Below are 22,731 nucleotides of genomic sequence, written 5' to 3'. Positions count from 1 at the left end.
GGATCAAACCGTGAAGTTCAATCACAAACATTGGTTGTTATTTACCCGAGCTGTTGTGACCATCATTGCTCATCACTCATTAACTATTGATCAATTATTGTAAACTAGTTACATGTCACAACATGTCTTGCCGACTAGGTATGTACTTGGACTCTCAATGTTTTATCATAGTGCGAGATGTTTCAAACAGTTTTTAATTAAAACTTCAATTTTCTAACGCCGCTTAGCCAACCGTTTCATATAATGAAAACAAGTGGCGAACAAAGGTTAGTTTTGTCATTGTCACCGGGCCATTGTGACTGCTGTGACCATAATTAAAGGTACGAACATGCAGTAATATTCCTCGGCAGTATTCAGCTTTCAAATTGAAACTATTATAAGATTGTTTCTTTGTTGATATATAGTGCCCTTTTCAACGGCTTTGTAACCCGTGACGTCACATGTTTACAAAAGAGCCACCGAACATGGACTTCCTGCTGGCACACTTTGTACCAGCTCAATTGAACAATAAGTGTATGGATAATGCATTGGCTGATTTTTGTATCAATTGTTGATAGTGTTCAGCCGTTATTGTATAACTCTTGAATAAGGAGTTGTGAAAATTATGACAAAAACTATATTTGGCCTTCTTGCCCTATATTTAATGACAACGATTATTTTAGTAGTCCATAATATAAAGTAAAACATAGTTGTTTGTATAGGTTTCAGCACATTCCGCCCGTTGACGGTTTTTTATATATAAATAAAACATAAAACTAAATTCCGTTGTGGTAGGCCTACTGCATGCCACGGTTGTCATTGTTCTCTGATAACCAATGTTTGGACGGCCTGCAGTTTGAATAAAATAATACCACGATGAAGTATTGTTTACAAGGATGTGTCCGTTGGTTGAGGCAGCAGGGGTGCCCTCGGACGCCCCGCCCCCACCCCAATCAATACAAATTAAGTGCAAATTGTCTGCACTAGTTAAATCATCCGTTTAAAATAAGTTTAACAAAACTTAAAGCACATCTCTTGAATTAGGCGTTTAAGTCAATTAATGGTTTGATTTTGTTATATTTTTGTTACCTTTCGATGTTTTCTTAAATATTGCATTTGTATTGTAGTCTATACCACATGTTCTAGATTTTATTTCAACTTATGCTTACGTTTAAATTTTTGTTATTTTTAATGTTATTGTTTGTTTTTAGCGCTTTGAGCACTTAATTGGATTTGTGCGCTTTATAAAGTTATTATTATTATTATAGCGCCACCTTGTGACGATTTTGCATACAATACGTAACAACATTTTTTTGACAGCCAGCGACCATTATTATTATTACCATCAACATTCATCCAGCCACCACCACCGCATGCACTGCATTAGTGCAGGCCTGAAAAAGAGCATCATATCTGTAGCTTTCCAGGGGGGCATGCATGAGTAGATTTACATTGGTAGGTTGTTTTTCTATCTTTCACAACAAATGCTTGTCCATGTTGTCAGTCTCAGTTGCATGCGCACGGCATAACGCACTTGGTTGGGCGCAATCTTTGAAAATGACCGATTTTAAGAATCGCGCGTTGTGTAATTTTGTTGAAGACAATAATGGTACGATATATACAAAATTGCGCAGGATACCTTGGGCGTAAACTCTGAACACCGCGCGATCTTTGTGTTTCAACCAGCATAATTTATATCGATGTCCTAATCGATTAATACTAATAATAGTAGAGTTTGTGTGCAGTACCGAACAGATAAGATAGACAGACCACCCGACACTTGTCATGAAATGTTAATATTATGCTGTATAATAATAGGGCATTATATAATTGTTACGTTTAAGTTAATATCCCATGGTTATCCTAAGGAAACTTATCCTTTACAAAAATTACAGTTAATAAAATATAGTGTAAAAAAAAGTAAGTGCTTATTTTTGTCACAAGGCATGGGTGGGACAAAACTACACAGATTGGTAGCTAGGAACATGGAGATAGAGGAAGGAGTCTACTCTAGGACGCTTAACCTTCGACGTGTCTTTGGTTGGTCCTCTGATAAATCTTGCAATTGGGCAAAAACTTAAGGTGAAAAGTAGTACACTACATGTAACTCAAGTAACGATTACTAGTAAAGTAGTAGTAGGCCTACTATTAGTATTAATTGTAAACAGTAAACTCCTTCACAAACACGCAATCAACCATCTCCAACCATCTCCAACGCAATGTTGTGTTATACACAGCAGCTGGGCTCCTATTTCCTACACTGTGAAAGATTTCTAGTTATAGTTAGAAACTAGATCCCTGGTTAGACCCGTATACTACATTTTTGAAAGGGCAAGTGCACCAAGGCACTTTCTCCTTGGGTAGGCCTACCCTATGGCGAAATTGTAAATTTATACTGTCAAAGCTTCCCTTTTGAAGGGCACCAAGGCAATGACCAGGGAGGCAGGGAGGCCTGTTTGGTATATAGTTGGACTGTCCCAACTGTAACACTCAAGTTGGGAGCAGTCCCAACTGACCCAGCTCAACTGTGCTTCTCACTCACTCGTTCGCAAAGACAGCACTGGTCAGTCATGCTGACCTCCTAGTCATACACGTCAACCAGCATGGTTCTTACTCCGTCCTTACTCTATGGTTATATCTAGTCACTCTGTACTTTGTTTGGTTGACCCAGTTGATCCATCCAGGGTCTTATTGCACTGTGACCTCTTAGGCTTAGCCTCAAACAGCCAGGAGTTGAGTATTGACCTTTCTAAAGTTAATAGGAGTTGGAGTATTCTCATATAAGCTTGAATGTTAAACCATAGTCTAGTCATAGAGTAAGGTTTACTCTATGATGTACAACCATTAGGCTAGTATACTAAAGAGGCACAAGGAGTTGACAGATCAATATTTTTAGTCTGTATTATAAAGTGAAGTATTGTGGAGGCGTTGCAGGTCTTAATTGTCTTCCTTGCAGGGGCACAGCTAAGCTTGGGCGATATTGATTTATTTTATTCACGATATATCGCCGACAATATTTCGCGATATTCGATATAATCGCGATTAATGAAGTTTGACAACATCAGTCTTAAAACTCCAAGTGAAAGTTGTAGAAGAGACAGTCCTAGCATAAGAGAGGTGTTCTAATGACCTATTTTTCTGGTTTAACTCCAAACCTATGGGGTGCAAGATGTCTCAGCTAGCAAATACATCGCGATATTTAATCGATATATCGCGATATATCGATATTTTGATTAAAACCAAATCCATCCGATATCGAAATCGTGTCCAAATTAATATCACGATATTTGATAATATCGTGATATCGCCCAAGCTTAGGCACAGCAATGAGGAAATGTTGTATTTGAACTTTGCAAAATGCACCAAAGTAAAAGCACACGACACCATGGCAAATGCTGTGTGTGTCGTAGGTTTATTCAAGGCCTGGCTTGCAAAATTCAAAGCCTTTTCCAGCTGGGCTGGGCTTGAAGGTAATGACAGAGGTACGAATCAATAGAATAAAAAGTTCTAAATGTCGGCCACAAATTATCACACTTAAAAAAGGGATTGAAGTAATGTATGCGAGATAGCGAAGTGTTCCGTCACTATAGTAATGCTGGTAATTGCTAATTATGAGGAAATTTCCTACATGTGCAGTTACTCTCCTTTGGTTTAATCTAAAAATCCTGGGAAACTTTCGAAGGGGCACCATGACTATATTCAGGGCAACAGAGGCAATGTCATCTGTGGCCCTGGAGTTCCCTAAAAATACAGGAGAAAACCGCTTAGTCATGAACACATTCACTGTGTACAATATATGTTACATGAGTACTAAGTATTATAGTACAACAGGACAAGGTGCATACAGTGTACATATACATGTAGGTGTGCAACAATGTGCAATATTGACAATACAAATAATAGGCCTACTGTCCCATGTGGCATTATGGCTCGTTGACCCAGACAATTATATCAGGCTTATCACCAGGGCATTATGACGATGTATGTAGGCATAACGGCACTGGTATTAGGCATAACGGCACTGGTATTCCCCTGGTCTGTTATTTGCAATATTCTATGTGGTGTTACTGTATACCAATGCACACAAGTGCCAGCATTATGATAAGCAATGTTAATATCTATTGATTCTATGTGCATTGCAGATCCATTAAGGGAGATGTTTCTCGCATTAAGGACATCATAGCCTTAGAGTGAATGGTAAATTGCTGGTAAGTAAACTAATGACAGTAGTCATTGTAAAACAATCAATCGTTCTCATAAATCGACTACTCATCACTATAAGGTCGTTCATAGCAAATTCATTTTGTAATGTTAAAAATACGGTCATGAAATGAAAAAATGCATCATTCAATTTGAAAAAAGTAGAGCCATTGTAGATACCACAATTGGTTTTCTCTTGTACACTACAATGATAAAGATATTCCTATATACGAGCCCAAGCAGTATGTAGAATGATTAATATTAATCAAAATGATTGTATCGACTAACCAGTATGTGTTGAAAAGGCTTTACTTGAAGGAAGTGTGAAATTAAATTTAATAACCTCTAATAAATAGTCAAGTCTGTCAGTTCCCAAAGATGATTAAGATTTGGATTGGGCGTTGGTTTTAAGACTGTAGTGAATTCCATTAACAGCTGCCAAGCATGTGTTAGCTTTTAGTGCTTGCACTGTGTGACTTTTACCATTCCCCTTTTGTATATGACCATTCTGGGAATGTCAGCTGTAAATGGTGAACAATGAACTCCAAAACCCCCAGTGTAGTATAAAAGCCTATTAAGTCCTTTTGTGCACGCCTATAAAGCAGATCCTAATCCTTTTGCTTAGTGTACACAGCCATATAAAAAAAAATGTGGACAATAATTTACCCTCACTCTTCTCCAGCTCTTGGTACAGACAGGTTGTATCTCTCTATACTTATATAGTCGTAGTATTTATTAAGGTTCATTTATTGTGGTTGTCCAAAGGCTGACTGGAAACTGAATTGGTAGTACACTACTCCTATACAACAACCTTTCAGCTGGAGGACACCATTAGGGTATAAAGTAATATCTCTTGATAATTAAATATAAATAGTAGTTTGTTTCCTCGGTGGCTGAGTTCATTGAAACTGTATGCCAACCGATGCACAAGAACATGTACTGGCTGATGGCTAGAGCAGAACCTCACACACCCTCTTGCTCTCAGGTTTTGATCTACTGCTAAACTGAAAATAAAGGGACACTTACAATCAAAGTGTTGTAGCTGATTGTTCGGGCCTTTTAGGCCTTTAAGCCTTGTGAAATCCTAGTTAAAGGTTGAAAGAAACATTCCACCATATGAACAAAGTAACTAATGGTACAACAAAAAGTGTTGTGTGTGTGCAACAAAGGCTGGTTCCAACAAAAGGAACATACCATGGGGTTAACAGTGCACGCAACAAACCACAGCCTGAGTTTGAGTTAAATGCTAACAAGACTGTTCAATTAAGTTTTTCTAAAAAGGTACTTTTTGTAAGTTAAACTAAGGACAGATTCATTTTATCTACAGGTTACTCTGCCAGCAACTGCATTTTATCTACAGGTTACTCTGCCAGCAACTGTTTTGTTAATAAAAAGCAATTCTGTAATGTTCCTTTAAAGACATTGGACACTATTGGTAATTGTCAAAGACCAGTCTTTTCACTTTGTGTATCTCAACATATGTACTAAATAACAAACCTGTGAAAATTTGAGCTCAATTGGTCGTCAAAGTTATGAGATAATAATGAAAGAAAAAAACACCCTTGTCACATGAAGTTTTGTGCTTTCAGATGAGTGATTTCGTGACCTCAAATTCTTAACCTAAGATCTCAAAATCAAATTTACTTCTTTCTCGAAAACTACATTACTTCAGAGGGAGCCATTTCTCACAATGTTTTATACTATCAAGAGCTCCCCATTACTCGTTACCAAGTAAAGTTTGTTAATTTTTGACTATTTACCAATTTAGTGTCCACTGCCTTTAAACAACCCCAGAGTTAATCGTCCTTTGTTAAAACTCTTTGTTTATAAAAAATTGTTGCCTGACAATGACATCTGTCTTCAAAACTTCACTTTTAATACCTGAGATTTTTGGTGACTAAATATCCCAAATGCCCTGCGTCAAAATATCTAAAACAATTAGTTAAATACTAAACATGTTAAATAAAAAATGCTAAGCAGATTGCATGTAGATATTCGAAAAGTTGAAGAAAATGTAGCATGTCAGCTGGCATTAGTTTACAAATACAAAACATATAAATACATTGCACAAAATTAACATGCTTTTAAAAGGACTGTTACTGCAGTGAAAGAACCTATCATACCTATCCAGTCACCACTCTATATCTAACAAATCCTTATCTAACAAACTAGTCACTGAACCCGATACACTACAGCCTTCATGAAAAACCGTCAAAATCATGTGCATGCAGCCAGGAAAATGATTCACCTCGTGTTAATGCACCTCGGGATTTACAATCTATCAATTAACGCCAGCTACATGTACTGGTATGCTTCATGCATATTCAGTGGCTCGGTTAGTGTCTAGCCTTTGTCATATCCCTGCGTACCACTGGGCACCAATAGTATAAGGTTCTATTCCTGTGAGGCAGACGGCAATGTAGACGTTTGAGAGATCCTACAGGATTGCACTTATGACCTTCCTCTTTAAAGTGAAAAGGCTTCACCCTCGTAGAGTATCGCAAAGTTAACTGAATCAGATGGGCAAACTGGCATCACTTGTTTCAAAACACATGGCTAGTAGTCACTACCATGACTGAAGTACAGAAAAAATAGCGTCAACGGTAAATATGGATGACCTTTTGTGCCCTTATGTCAAATTTCTACTTGTGTGAAATACATTCTGAACTTGGTGATGGTACCAGAAGACTTTTCTATAAATAGCAGAATGTCAGTTGAGATTGTAGCCGTGATTGGTAACTTCCTCGCTCCATCTCCGGAAAATTATTGGCCAAGTCTTAAAAGATTCTGATGTGCTTGTTCGTATACATACTCCTAAAGTCAGGACAAGGAGTTTCTCCCGAGGAAGAAACTGCAGAACTAGGTCAAGTCCTCTGTCCTGTGAATTGTCGGTGGACAGATATTTTGGGTTTGTCACAATTTGTGTCTTGCCCACCAAACAATAATTTTAACTAGTGATTTTGTGTTTGTTTATTTCCTCAGTGGATGAAGTAAACGCAACTCTCAGTCATGGATGACATTAATGATGAACCAGCTCCTTTGGATAACCTTGAAGGTTTGGGATCTTTAGGTGGAAGCAGCTTCCAGGACTCTATGCTTGAAAGCTACTTGGTGTATCGCCCTGATCATGAGATTGAAGAAACAGTACCAGTAGTTCCCATGGAAGGTGCGATGGATGCTTCAAATTCTGACCCATTGAGCATGCTGGAAACCTTAGAGAACACGGCAGTCTCTGGTCTAGGGGATAGTATTTCAGGCTCTATCGATTTTGACAATGACAGTAGAGTGTCGACAGTTCATGCAGGACTACCCACTACTGGAACTCAGGATTCAAATAAAGGATCAGAACCTGATCTAGATCTACTGGTTGAGAAACGGATTAGAGATAATCCGCACCAAGGTGATTCCTTGAATACCATGGATCCATATGCTGAGATACCTGAGCCTCATATGGAGCCTCCTGCTGTTGTTGGTCGCCCTCCGTCTTTCAGAAGTAGCATTGCAAGCGGAGGATGTCCAGTATTCGAGCAAGATTTGGACGCAGAGTCGACAGATACCCCCAAGCCAGTCCCGAACTACATGGCTGTCCGTCGCAGGCAACCTAAACCGTCTGCGGACACAGTGATAATGAAGAAGACTGAACTGGTTGCTAGTGGCAACACAAACCAGAGTAACCAGGGATTTGATGCCCTTGGCTACATTGAAGATGGCTACACCACCATAAGTAAATATAGAACTGAGAAGGAGGATGACCAAACACCCCCAGGGGCTACTCAACCTGCAGTCATCCCTGGGAGTGAGGTTAAACCAGAGTCCACCGTTAACACAGCTCGGTACAGCGCTTGTATGTCACCCTTTGATATAAACACCAGCAGACAAAAGGTCCTACAGGATGATAAGATACGCTTTGGCACTTTGGATCCGAGAAAGCTAGAAGATGTTACTCCTTCTAAGATGGTGAATGGGCGCTTTGTCAATCCATGGGAAACGTGGAGGGATCCAAAGTTGGCGAATGTGATACGGTGGGCCTGTATGAGGAAACAGGGTACCATCCCATCCAAAAGTGTAAGTATGTTTGGCACAATACTGCAGCAGGGGTTGCTCGGGGGACTCCGGAGGGCTTACTGGTGAACAAAAATTATGGGCTCAATCTTTTTGCACAAGACCAGGTTGAAAACATGAGAAATAACTTCATGTGTCTTGAGCAAAGTCAAGTCAGCTGCTCTAAAAAAAGAAAATTTATACTAAAGTTACACTTAGTGTAATTTAATGTATTGTACACTATTAAAAAGGAAAAAAATATTTATTTTGAAGCTATTTCATTTGAAAATGGGCGTATGTTGGCAAACTTTTGCATTGTTTGGTAGAAGAATGCACCCCATACGTGTGTGTGTATTGCTAATCTCTGTTGCTAACTGTCTGGCTAAAAGTTTGAGGAAAATCCTCAAGACCTCAGGCCTTGTAGCTCAAAAAGTTTACTTGCCCAAATGTATATTTTCAAGTCCAGAATGAAAATGAGGAAAACCAAATTCTTTGCATCGTTTGTTATGGCATGTAAAAGAAAACCTGTTTTATCTTTATGTATCAACAACAATTCAATCAATCAATCAACTGAACGGTAGTTCATCCCTATCAAAGTCAACATTTAAACATTTTGTTTTTTGGGAAGATATAATTGCACAGTGAGGTATATTTTTTTAATTAATAGTTAGAAAACACACGATCGTCAAACTAGTCTGCAGTCATACATAAAGTTTACTGGTCTGACACCAAGACTACTGGCCTCAGGCTAGCAATCCAGTCTAAAATTGGAGCCCTGCTATAACTTGATCAACCATGGATTTGCCTCAGGCTCAGGGTTTTAAAGACACTGTACACGTTTGGTAATTGTCAAAGACCAGTTTTCTCACTTGGTGTATCCCAACATAAGCATAAAATAACAAGCCTTACTGTGAGCCAAATTCAATTCTTGTCTCATCAAAGGCACAATCCCCATATATTCCTCAATCAGTTCCACTATACAGTATTTAAAGGCAGTGGACACTATTTGTAATTACTCAAAATAATGATCAGCATAAAACCTCACTCTGTAACGAGTAATGGGGAGAGGTTGATGGTATAAAACATTGTGAGAAACAGCTCCCTCTGAAGTGACAAAGTTTTCGAGAGAGAGGTAATTTTCCACGAATTTGATTTCGAGACCTCAAGTTTAGAAGTTGAGGTCTCAAAATCAAGCATCCGAAAGCACACAATTTCGTGTGACAATGGTTTTTTTTTTTGGACGACCAATCGACTCAAATTTTCACAGGTTTGTTATTTTGTGCATATGTTGAGATACACCAAGTGAGAAGACTGGTCTTTGACAATTACCAATAGTGTCCAGTGTCTTTAAGGTAATGATAATGAGTAATCTATATTGACATCCATATAGTGTGTCACGGCATCACCATGCCTTATGCTATTCACTAAGATTGTAAAAACCCTTGATCATCCTTAAGTTACTCAGCTTGCCTTCAAGTCGGCTAGCTTTTTGCTGATATTTCATTGGTCTGAGTCATTTTGATGGTTAAGTTACTTTGTGGGCCTGCTGTCACATCTTCATGGGCATTATTGCACAAAATATTATGTGGTTGCAATGTTTCTTCTTCTACTACTGTTTGTACAACAAAGAAAGCATGAGCAAAGGGAATCTGTCATTGTTTTGAAAGTCCTTTAACTTGAAAGGGAAGGGATGTCATTTTGTTTTGAGGTTCATAAACTTTAAAGGGAAGGGACGTCATTGCTTCGGAAGTTCATAAATTTTAAAGGGGAAGTTCATCGTTGTTTTGAAGGTTCGTCAACTTTAAAGGGAATTAATTGATCCCTCATTGGAGGTCCGTCATTGTTTTAAATGTCTGCCAGTTTTAAAGAAGGGACGTCGTTGTTTTGAAGGTGGGGAGGGGGGCAGTCAGGGGTTTATTGTGTGCCTGCACAGCTAATTGGATTTGTTTTTCTGTTGGATATTGGGCGAGTTGAAAGATAATTAAGGAATAACTCTGTAGGTCAAGGGTAGTCCCTGCCTGACAGGGATACTGCAGTCTGGGAGGTGAATCATGGTACAGGGCGTGTATGCTTAACGGTTCAAAGTTATCATTTTCAAAGTACAAGAGCTAATTTGCAAATTAATCATGAGCTGATCTTGCAAAAGTTTGTCTACGTTGGTAAACAAATGGCGACAAGATCTTTTTTTTTAAAATGGTGTCCGACTATAAACTAAATTAACTGAATTCAACATGTAGGTCATACTCAAGTACTCTAATTGAGCTACAAAGCAAAAGAGGAAACTTTATGTTTAAATAAAATTGTTTGGAAAGGTGACGAGTTGTTAAGATGCAGACTTTTTGGAGTGGTAGAGTGACTACTTAAATGTATTCCCTTACATTTAAAAACTCACTTTAACAAAGCGTAAGTGTACCTTTTGCTTTGGGTAGTTTGGAGAATCTGTACTTATGAGTTCTTAAAAGCCTAGCTTCCTTTGTGAATCCATTTTGCTGATGTATCTAATTGCTGTATGTAAGGGACCATCTGTTTCCTTTCTGTATATCTGTTTGGAAAAAAACAAAACAAGAAAAGCTGATTTGATAAGTAACCTTGTTATTACGATACCGTTATAGTGCCCTCAGTCGTGTTTATTCACACCAGTAAAGGTTTGTGGCAGTTGCCATCTTTGATTAGGGATTTTTCATTAGGCAGCTTAAAGCAAATCATAACACTTACACATTTTTATTTTTCTTCTCCACTTCCAACAGGTTCTTGATGAACTGCTACCAGTGTTGACCCCTGACCCTCACAAGATCCATGCTGCTCCTCCCTCAGGTGTCAACATAACATGGATTGGTCATGCTAGCGTTATGGTTCAGATGGATGGAATCACCATCCTCACTGATCCAATCTTTAGTGACTACTGCGGACCTGCATCCTTAGTTGGTTACTACCGCTTCCGCCCGCCACCCTGTACAGTCAACCAGCTTCCTAAGATCCATGCCGTGGTCATTAGCCATTCTCACTATGACCATCTGGACTTGCCAACAGTCGTGGCGTTGAATAACCGATTTGGGAGCCACTTGAGATGGTTTGTACCCTTGGGTCTAGCGGACTGGTTCACTCAAACCGGTGTGGAGAATGTAATTGAGCTTGATTGGTGGCAGGAGAATTGCATCCCCGACCACAGTGATGTGACATTTGCCTTCACACCCAGCCAACATTGGTCACAGAGGACGGCATTTGACAAGCACAAGAGTCTGTGGGGAAGTTGGTCTATCATCGGACCCAACCATAGTTTCTTCTTTGCCGGAGACACAGGGTACTGCAAGGGGTTTAAGGAGATTGGTCAACGCTACGGACCATTTGATGTAGCTGCTATACCCATTGGGGCTTACATACCAAGGTACGTAGGTGTTTAAAGGAACACGTTGCCTTGAATCGGTCGAGTTGGTCTATAAAAAGCGTTTGTAACCGTTTGATATAAAATGCATATGATTAGAAAGATGTATTAAAAGTAGAACACAATGATCCACACAAATTTGCCGCTAAATTGCGTGGTTATTCTGTTGCTTGCGAACTAACATGGTCGGCCATTTATGGGAGTAAAAAATTTGACTCCAATAAATGGCCAACCGTGTTAGTTTACGAGGTAAAAGAAAAAGTGCAATTTCGAGGCATGTTTGTGTGGATCATTGTATTTACTTTTACAACATCTTTCTACCCATATGCATTTTATAACAAACGGTTACAAACGCTTTTCAAAGACCGACTCGACCGATCCAAGGCAACGTGTTCCTTTAAGAGCACATTAGTCCGGAGGGTGTGGGTTTAAGTCCAGGGCCCAATTTCATAGAGCTGCTTAGGCACCAAAAAGGGGAGGGGCATGGTGGGGGGGGGGGCATGGTTGGCTTGTGCGTAAAGCGCATGCTCTCATGAACCCTGGTTCGATATAAGGCCAGGGCCATATGTGAGTTGAGTTGTGCATTGATTCTCTGCTGTGCCATGAGGGAAAATCCAGCGGGAAAATCAAACACTTTTGATCTCTGGCGGTGCTCCGTGGTCATAATGGGTTGATGTGGCTGGCAGCCAAAGGCGCCCTTGCATGCCAGCTTCTCGAACACGTTGTAGCCGCGTCCTTCGCAATTTAGCTCTTAGCTGCGAATAAGGATGAATAGCCCCCTAAATTATTATTAATGTTATTATTAAAATAATGCTTACCAGAATATGGTTACCAGCCAAAGTGACATTTCTCATGTACAATGTTTCTAATATTCTACTAATGTTTGCTTAGCAGAAACTTTTTAAGCAATACTTTTCTGCTTATGCACCTGTATAAAATCAAACCTACATGTAGCTTGTGTCAAATTTTCTTTGTTCAACCCCAATTTATGATATTATTTTGTGATTTCCAAAATTTGTCATCTTACTGTGCATTAATTGCTTGTTCTCCTAATTGACTTCCACTTGACTATTATAAGGTATACTTTGTTTCATGTTGACAACCATTCTCAATGATTATATGTAATCGTGACTGCTTTTTGGGCGCTCCTACCACAGAGGGCCAGTCCATCTCAGGCCCCCCCCCCCCGCCCCATTGTTACTATGTTTTTGTATTGTCTTCTTTCATTACCACATATTGATAAATTGATTCCATTTCAACAATTAGTACATAAATTGCATTTGTAACTTACAAGTGTACAACCATCACACTCCATTCTATTGCTCAGAGGGGCACTTACTTGTACTTGTTTGCCTCCACTTTCCCACTGAGCTCACTAGTCATACCCAATCACCTTTACTTTTTTATTTGCTTGTTTCTTTTTATCATCTAATATTCATATTTTCCAGAAACGGCTTGAAAGTTATCTTGTACAACAAGTGCATTGTGTATTAATTCCATGTAACTGTCTTGAGCTCCTTTGACAATTTTGTTGATTTTGGTGCTATATAAATTCTTCTGATTGATTGATTGTGTATCCTGTATTTGGTATGCTAAGGTATTTTTTATGTGGTATTTTGATTATATATTAATAATAATAATTTATTGAACTTATATTGCGCTCTCTCCAGGACCAGCCTGTTTGAGAGTGCATACAAATTTAACACAATTCCAGTAAAAAAAATTTAAATTATGAAAATTAATCCATCCAAAAACAATCAATGCGTAATTACAGCATTAATGCTAGTATTTCACTGTTGGTTGTACTATTTTCCTACATATTGTAGAAATATATATTGTTAGTTTTTTATCCATTTGCCAGTTCAAATTAATCTTCCATGTTTTCTTTTTTAAATGTGGACGATAATACTATCTATGTCTATTATATCTATCTATATCTTAGGCCTACTATATCTAACTTAACATTGCTATTCAACATTGCTACTTATTACACCACTCCCAACAGTATACCTGTTTGTTGAACTGCGTTCATTGTTGTGCATTGAGACTTTCCTCTGATGGGCAATTTAAGAACTGTTTTTTTAATTGTTGATGTTGTTTTTTATGCTCAGGTGGTTTCTAAGTCCACAGCATGTGGATCCAACTGAAGCCGTTCAGATTCATCTGGACATACAAGCCAAGCAATCACTTGGAATACACTGGGGGACGTTTGAATTAGGCAAAGAGGTAAGTTACATGTTCAGTCAATAGCAAGAAACTATAAATAAAAAGTCAACATGTTCAATATCTTTTTTTAGGAGTGTTGGCTCTGAAAAGAGCTTGTGTGGTTTTGAAGTTATGAACAGTTTACAAAATACTTTTTAAAACCTTATTTAATCATAGTTTATGCTAATGAGTATTTTTATTATCAGGAGTTATGTATCATAGAATTTCAAAGGAAGCTTTTATTTCTGTCTTTAATTTGCACAAGCTGTTAGTAAGCTCAGGCCTAATATTTCCAAAAGGACAAAGCAATAATGGTTTTAAAAGTGATTTATGCTTAAGTGTCAAGTGTCATGACGGGAACTCGAACCCACACTCAGCAGATTAGAGACCCCAGCGCTTTAGTCTCGTCCCCTTAACCACTCCCCCATGTTTATAGAGTTATAGATAAGAACTAGATGGCGCACTGATGACGCTGCGTGCACAAACGCAACGGGACTGCAAGGAGAAATGCGAACCATTTTGCAATAACATTGTACGTGCAGTGATTATGAAGTAGGCCTACTCGTCAGTGTGTTTATATAAATACACAGTATGCAATGTTGTTTTTTCAACCTACATGCGCGCATATTGGTCCGCGTTTACAGGTTAGCGCGCCCTCTAGTTCTTATATATAACTCTATGCCTACGATACGCTATATCAAATGATAGATTTAATTGTTGGTGATCTACTGAGGAAATGACACTGCATTTGTTGATATTTTACCTTCCTTACATCTGTCGCCGATCAGCTATTTATAGTTTCCATTCTGTTTGTCATTTCTATTTTAATTAGCACTACCTGGCCCCAAAGGAAGATCTCAAGATAGCCTTAGATAAGGCAGAATTGACTGATGAGGATTTCTTTACCTTGAAGCATGGAGAGACGAGACTTCTATCAGCAGAGGAGGATCCTTCCACATCCTGAGTGCACTCTCAGAGACTCTGACATCAGCTAGAGTGAGCTTGTCTGTAATGGTTGGTTAGAAATCATGGTTAGCCCATACCTCGCCTTCCACGTCCTGAGTGCACTCTCAGAGACTCCGACATCAGCTAGAGTGAGCTTGTCTGTAATGGTTAGTTAGAAATCATGGTTAGCCCATACCTCGCCTTCCACGTCTGTCATGGTTAGCCCATACCTCGCCTTCCACATCTGTCATGGTTAGCCCATACCTCGCCTTCCACGTCTGTCATGGTTAGCCCATACCTCGCCTTCCACGTCTGGGACCATGGTTTGAATCCCACCGGGGCACTAAGTGGATTGGGTTTTCAGTCCCTACATGATTGTGTGGGTTTTCCCTCTTGAGAAAGTAATTCCCCAGCAGCCGTTTTTAAGAAACTCAAGGTTAATCCTGTCTCGCGTAAGTCGTCCTAACTTAGGATGGGTTCAATGCGCCTTACTTACGTCTATTGTTAAGTCCTAAGATTAATCCTAAGTAAGGAAGAGTTTGGTGAAATCATTGATGGTAGGGTTTTTCTCCCACAACTAAAACTGAAACTGCCTTCCCTGTCTTCTGTCCATGGGGTTCTTGGCTAGTACAGTAATTAAGTTTACTTTTCAAACTGCCTGCCTTCCTTGTCTTCTGTCCATGGGGTTCTTGGCTAGTACAGTAATTAAGTTTACTTTTCAAACTGCCTGCCTTCCTTGTCTTCTGTCCATGGGGTTCTTGGCTAGTACAGTAATTAAGTTTACTTTTCAAACTGCCTGCCTTCCTTGTCTTCTGTCCATGGGGTTCTTGGCTAGTACAGTAATTAAGTTTACTTTTCAAACTGCCTGCCTTCCTTGTCTTCTCTCCATTAGGTTCTTGGCTAGTACAGTAATTAAGTTTACTTTTCTGAGAGTTCTTGGTTTTACAACCAGAATCAATAAATCAAATGAAATGAAAATAAAATACCTGCCTGATTACAGGATTTCTTGATCATAAAAACACTGTAAACACCTTACGGGGAAATTGGTCCAATTTCCGGGCACCCATAAGCACATAAACTTGCTAAGCACAGAAGAATCGGGCTTAGCAGAAACAGGTTACCAGACAACATTTCACAAAGTTTGAAACGTTGCAAGTGGTGCCCCATTCAACTTTTGCTTAGCAATGAGATTTCTAAGCAGTAATTTACAGACTTCCCACCTTCTTAAAATAGAAAGTGGCAGATATTTTTTCCTACATGTACATATCGTCACCATCGTCATCAATATGTAAATACTAACATTATAAATCAAAGAAATTGTTTTGAAACAGGGATTTTATTATTGTATTACTCTTATAAATTTGAGCGCTGGCTCTCTCTTCAAAGATTCAAAGCAACCTAGCGGCGCTAGCAAAGCTTAAACTCTGTTGCGAGACCTAGCGGGGCTAGCAAAGCTTAAACTCTGTAACGAGACCTAGCTGGGCTACAAAAGCTTAAACTCTGTTGCCAGACCTAGCGGGGCTAGCAAAGCTTAAACTCTGTAACGAGACCTAGCTGGGCTACAAAAGCTTAAACTCTGTTGCCAGACCTAGCGGGGCTAGCAAAGCTTAAACTCTGTAACGAGACCTAGCATGGCTAGCAAAGCTTAAACTCTGTAACGAGACCTAGCATGGCTAGCAAAGCTTAAACTCTGTAACGAGACCTAGCTGGGCTACAAAAGCTTAAACTCTGTTGCCAGACCTAACGGGGCTAGCAAAGCTTAAACTCTGTAACGAGACCTAGCATGGCTAGCAAAGCTTAAACTCTGTAACGAGACCTAGCATGGCTAGCAAAGCTTAAACTCTGTAACGAGACCTAGCTGGGCTACAAAAGCTTAAACTCTGTTGCCAGACCTAGCGGGGCTAGCAAAGCTTAAACTCTGTAACGAGACCTAGCATGGCTAGCAAAACTTAAACTCTTGTGAGACCTATGGTACGCTTATTTGGACTTGTTATTTGGACCCCTGTTCCACCATGAAACATTGATATGATTTCACAATGGTCAACAGAGGGCCATTCTATTTTTGATATGCCTTATGATCAGTGGCAGTAGGGCCGGAATGACTGGTTGTGTATTTAGCTGACCTTTAACCTATAATTCTTTTCCTGCTTTTTCTTGGTATATTTTTGATGAAAGTTTCTCCTAATACATGTAGGTTCTAAATTTGTGTACAATGACTTTGAAAAGTATTAAATGAAAATCCTGAGGGCAAAGTGTCCCTTTAATTCTTAAACACATTCGTCACTTTGTGAAAACAAAATAACAAGAGTGCACACAGAGCTTGTGTACAAACCAATACATTTTGTGATTTGTCACTTGTATAGGTCTTAGATTTGTTGCTTTGTGATAATGCATGTGTGTCACCATGCCAGAGTGCTATGTGTTTCAGTGGATAAAGTGGACAATATGTTGATATGTCACTTCTGAGAAACATTTCTGCGATAACTTTGGGCTTACACACTGATATCTTTTTACATAACCACAGTGCGTCAAAGTCAAATGTTTCTAAAAATGCTTTGTATTATTGAAAGCTGCTGTAGGCTTCTAACCCAAATATTTCATTGGCATTAATTTTAGGAGTGATTACCAAACGTATACTGTCCTTTTAAAGGCAGTGGACACTATTGGTAATTACTCAAAATAATTATTGGCATAAAACCATACTTGGTGACAAGTAATGGGGAGAGGTTGATGGTATAAAATATTGTGAGAAACGGCTCCCTCTGAAGTGACGTAGTTTTCAAGAAAGAAGTAATTTTCCATGAATTTGATTTCGAGACCTCAGATTTAGAATTTGAGGTCTCGAAATCAAGCATCTGAAAGCACACAACTTCGTGTGACAAGTGTGTTTTTTCTTTCATTATTATCTCTCAACTTCGACGACAAATTGAGCTCAAATTTTCACAGGTTTGTTTTTATGAACATGTTGAGATACACCAACTGTTAAGGCTAGTCTTTGACAATTACCAATAGTGTCCAATGTCTTTAAATAAATGTGGATTTTGTTTGATACACCATAAGCGATGTACAAGTTCAGTGTAGACTATTTCCTTGTTTATGCACTCGCTTAACAAAAAAGTTAATATTGTTTACATAGTCCATCCGGTCTCAACCAAGACTACTGGGATGGGCTGACGTGAATGTACAAATGCTGATTCAGGATATAATGATACATCATGGGAGCTGGTTGTAGTGCCAATCCGATCAATGCGCACATCCCACCACTACACATACTCACATGAAATGATAGTTATTACAATTAGTAAGCCCTCAAACGTTTGGTAAATGGAACCCACCGTTTGTTTCAATCCTATATAGTTGTAGGTATATGCCATAAAACTAACCTGTGAAAATTTTGTAGCGTTTTTTGAGATGTTGAAAAAACGTTTGTTATTTTATGCATATGTTGATATACACCAATGAGACTTGTCTTTGACAATTACAAATAGTGTCCAGTGTCTTTAACCCTAACCCTAGCTCTAATCCTATAGCTCCAACCCTATCCCTAACCCTAGCATGGTAACAGAACATAAGATTGTTGGCCCATAGAAACCGTATAGTCTATGCACATTCTTATCAATTCGAGGTAACCAGTTTTTTGTGTGTTAATACCAGACGTCACTCTATTGATGAAAGTGTTGATTATTTTTACGAATCTACACGTCACAGTGTACAATTTACTTTAGTAAAAACATAATAAAAACGACAAATGTTCTTGATAATTGTGCAAAATAAATACAAAGATTTGGTGAAATAGACTCTTTAGTGTTAATTAACACTACAATGTACACGCCTTCGGTTTGCACTGAAAATTTTCCCTATTATTTTGAATGTAATTTTTACGTATAATGTTATTGATTATTGTTAAACTAGGGGCAAGTTCTAGTAGCGACCATTTTGTCAAGCACGAGTCAATATTGCAGCCACTAGTTACCTATAGGCATGCAATACATCCTGGGTTAAATCACTCGCTCAACCTTGACCAAAATCTCCCTGATTACAGGTTGCAAATAATGACTGCTCTGCATCAAGTTCCCCAACCACATTTTAAGAGTTGTTTTCATGTCTTGCCCATTAAGATTATTAGCTGTGTGAGTTATAGGGCTACACAGATTATCCACTGCAACCAGTTCAAATAATTGTCACTGTTATAGGTTTGTCTTTTTCCACATGTAACTACTTTTCTCACCGATTTAAGGATTTAAAGGCAGTGGACACTATTGGTAATTACTCAAAAAAAAGTATCAGCATAAAACCTCATTTGGTAACGAGTAATGGGGAGCTGTTGATAGTATAAAACATTGTGAGAAACGGCTCCCTCTGAAGTGATGTAGTTTTCGAGAAAGACGTAATTTTCCACGAATTTGATTTCGAGACCTCAAGTTTAGAATTTGAGGTCTCGAAATCAAGCATCTGAAAGCACACAACTTCGTGTAACAAGGGTGTTTTTTTATTTCATAGTTATCTCGCAACTCCGACGACCAATTGAGCTCAAATTTTCACAGGTTTGTTATTTTATGCATATGTTGAGATACACCAACTGTGAAAGCTAGTCATTGACAATTACCAATAGTGTCCACTTTTTTAAGGGGTTTGTGCGGAGCATTTATGTTGTGTTTTCTAAAAGTACATTGGACTGGAACATTCCTATCCTGTGTATGGAAGGTGTGTTTTGTTTTATAGTAAATAATGGATTGTTTTACATAACAATGGTAATGTATGTCACCACGTTGATGTTATCATTGAACAGTCGGTTGACAAACTGTGTTAATCGACCCGCTAGTTGATTTTATAACTCGGCGAGGAGCAGGTGAACTAGAATAACAAATAATGAAATAGATAAATAATATATAAATACATAATTTACTCATTAGTAAAATCAAAAATACAAGAAGGGTATTTAAATAAAACAAGCAATCAGAGGTTCCCGAAAATTAAAGAAAATACAATAGAAGGTTGCCAGAAAGATAATAAGTAAATGAACAATCAATAGTTCCAGAAAGATTATATCAATGAGGTAAATTAGATACTTTATTATTTCATATCGAATGAAAAAGTGGTGGCGCCATGCGGAAACTTTTCCCATTAAAGGCTTGAACAAATCGAGACGTAACGGTGGTGTACAGGGGTTTCTGGGGGTTTACGTCGGCATACTGATAGAACAAAAACTGTGGGGAAATATGTTGGGTCCAAAATAGGACTTTGAAGAATAAAACAACTTTGCCAGTGGCACCATAAAACCTTTGCGTACCAAATAATTTTTGATCCTAAATAGTAAATACTACAGAACAGCTTTTGGATGGACCACAAAATAACTCCATATGGCCCGAATCATCGAAATAGACAGGAACTAATTTACAATAACCAATACATTTATAAAAGTGACATTAAATATTAAACAATGAAGAAATATACTACTTACGAAATCGGCAATGAAAACTAACTGGAAATGACTACAGAAAATACGGCGAACTTACTCAAACGAAATCAGGAACAGAAATGACCCAGGTACCTGCGTACGGAATATGGTCTCGCCACACCCTAAGCAAAATTCCTAAGATGCCAGCAGGTGATTGGCCGTGGCCACTGAACTGTAACATATGCAACAAGGGATAAACTGATAAACGTAAGAGAAACGTTCAAAAAATTAGCAACAGTATACACACATCACCGGTGGGAGATGACATTGTGTAGTTGCCATTTACTTGTATACCCAGCTATTGTTGTTGATTAATTATGTGTGTATTATCATTCACTATTGTGTTGGTTGTATAGGCAGCAGTTACAGCATTTAAAATATTATATTGTCCCTTTCAAATACAAAATATTCTTGTTAAAGGCATTTGATAATTGTCAAATTCTTACTTGGTGTATCTCAACATATGCATAAAATAACAAACCTTTAAAAACTGTGGCTCAATTGGTCGTCAAAGTTGCAAGAGAATAATGAAAGAAGAAAAAACCTTTTTTGCACAACTTTGTGTGCTTCAGATGCATCAGCTGAAGTCTTTTATTAATTTATTGAGAAATTACCTCTTTCACAAAAACTATGTTTTTTTTCAGAGGGAGCCGATTCTCACAATGTTTTATACTATCATAGGTCTCCATTGCTCATTACCAACTAAGTTGTTATTCTAACAATTGTTTTGAGTAATTACCAATACTTTTCAGTGCCTTTAAGTGTGTCAGCTGGTTATTAGTAAGCAAGTTGAACCTCAAGTTCAATTCTGATGAACAAAACTTATGACCAGTTCACATAATCTTAGCAAAGTGTTCCCCCAAAATAATGATGCTTAAAAGTGTTTTAATATTTGAGGAGAAGTGACTGAACAAGCATAATGCTGTCCCTTCTTTAATCCGAGTTCAGAGTTTGAGTTTGTTGCTCTTAACACTTTTTGGAAACGTTAAAACAAATTAGTGTAGATGTTGGTCAGCCCTTGTACTACAAATTTCTCTTACTTTCACAAGAGTCAAGCCTGCTGATTTACATGGTTGATAGCATACTTGTTCGTCTTCAACAAATCAGAACTACTATTAGGTACAGAAATTCTTAAAGGATCAACAAAGCAATTTAGGGGAAGAGCATTTTTGTTTGTTTTAATGTCAAATTGTTATGACTTGAACCTGTTGATAAGATCACGAAGTCACTCCCCTAATGCAAGATAGACTGTATTTTCTTAATATATCTCCTCATTAGATTCTTGTTGCTTAGAAACTTTAAGTTTGGGTGGGAGATGTCACAGGTATTCTTTTTGTGTCAACCCTAAGTCATTAACATTTTACCTGGTCAGTTTGCCTTGTGGTTTATTGTTGTATATCTAGTATTAGTAACCCGTGACAATGTGTATATTACACAGAGTGAGAACTAAATGTTTATTTGAATACTTTAATAGATTAAACAATCAAACATAATTGCTGTCGCTTATATTGTTCATGTATAAAACAAGCACCAATATTACTGTACTGTATACCATATTTTATGTCATAACAAACTCTATTTAAAGGCCGTGTGTGATTTATGTGCAAAAGTATAACAGATTTCTTTGGAAATCATGCAAAAGCATGCTTTATTGGTATTGTACTTGAATTGTTTAAGTGTATAAGTGTGATTATACACAGAGTTTTGTGCAAGGGCCAATGCAAATAATATTTGTACAAATAGATTTGATTTTTTTCTCACAAGTTCTTCTGTTCTTGTCTTCTTGCATTTAGGAGCATGATTTTCCTAAACTTTGTTACTTTGTATTTGTATTTTTCCCCAAACTACATTATAACTTTAAACATTGTAAAAAGAAACACAAATAGGCAAGAGTATTATGGGTGCAAGTTGCGGGCGGTGTTTACCATTGCCTTGTATCAGACATGGAGCAGCCATCGTGTTTGTTCTTCCGTTCAAACCAATGAAACCAAACCGAGGCTATAGAAGGGGAAAATAGTCTGGCGCCTTTGTACAGCTTGATAATTCAAACTATAATTGCCATTGTGTATACGGGGATTATAACTATCATGACGCAGTGTGTGCACTAACTCGAACAGGTAGCTGATTTAGGCTTTCTGTAATATGAATAAGGACGTATTGGAAGTGGTTAAACAAACAAAATGAAATCCATCCTTGTCCAAGGCAGTTTCCACTTATTCCTGGTAATTGTTTAGGATTGTTCGACTGTAGTTCACTTGGCACTGCGTATTGCCTCGCTAGGCAACTACCACTAAATTCATATCAGTGCTATATCGACTGCGTCGCACAATAGAAAGGTTTCTAGGTTTTAAACCGTGCCTTGGGAGTCGGTCGCAAATTTTACTTTCAAATACTCTTTATTTGAGAGAAGCTACAATTAGAGAGTCGGAAACATTATGAGCGTGAAACTCGGAACGCGCCGCATTGAAACTAGAAAATGACGTGTAACTGGACACAAACACATTACTCGAAATATACAGTA

At 38.2% G+C, this 22,731-nt stretch overlaps 1 protein-coding gene and 1 long non-coding RNA gene across 4 annotated transcripts; one reads left to right on the top strand and one right to left on the bottom strand.

Moving 5' to 3' along the window:
* The first annotated feature begins 1,288 nt into the window (after positions 1–1,288).
* Positions 1,289–14,789, top strand: LOC117305037 (N-acyl-phosphatidylethanolamine-hydrolyzing phospholipase D-like). 3 transcript variants are annotated; one of them, XM_033789743.1, is made up of 6 exons: positions 1,289–1,434; positions 4,122–4,187; positions 7,162–8,244; positions 10,968–11,605; positions 13,714–13,828; positions 14,640–14,789. In XM_033789743.1, exons 3-6 carry the CDS (start codon positions 7,189–7,191, stop codon positions 14,769–14,771), a joined length of 1,941 nt encoding a protein of 646 aa, XP_033645634.1. In that variant the 5' UTR covers positions 1,289–1,434; positions 4,122–4,187; positions 7,162–7,188; the 3' UTR covers positions 14,772–14,789. The 3 variants fall into 3 exon arrangements, with proteins under 3 accessions (XP_033645634.1, XP_033645651.1, XP_033645642.1); XM_033789760.1 differs by lacking the exon at positions 1,289–1,434 and adding an exon at positions 1,454–2,061; XM_033789751.1 differs by lacking the exon at positions 1,289–1,434 and having other exon boundaries at positions 4,008–4,187.
* Positions 12,315–20,632, bottom strand: LOC117305056. The gene is made up of 3 exons (XR_004520642.1): positions 20,214–20,632; positions 14,714–14,911; positions 12,315–12,357 (listed from the first exon to the last, which is right to left on the bottom strand). It is a non-coding gene; the product is annotated as an uncharacterized LOC117305056 (long non-coding RNA).
* Positions 20,633–22,731: the final 2,099 nt, after the last annotated feature.

The sequence above is a fragment of the Asterias rubens genome, chromosome 2 (assembly GCF_902459465.1).
Source record: "Asterias rubens chromosome 2, eAstRub1.3, whole genome shotgun sequence".
Classification (NCBI taxonomy): Eukaryota; Metazoa; Echinodermata; class Asteroidea; order Forcipulatida; family Asteriidae; genus Asterias; species Asterias rubens.
This window is presented reverse-complemented; position numbering and strand designations above follow the sequence as displayed.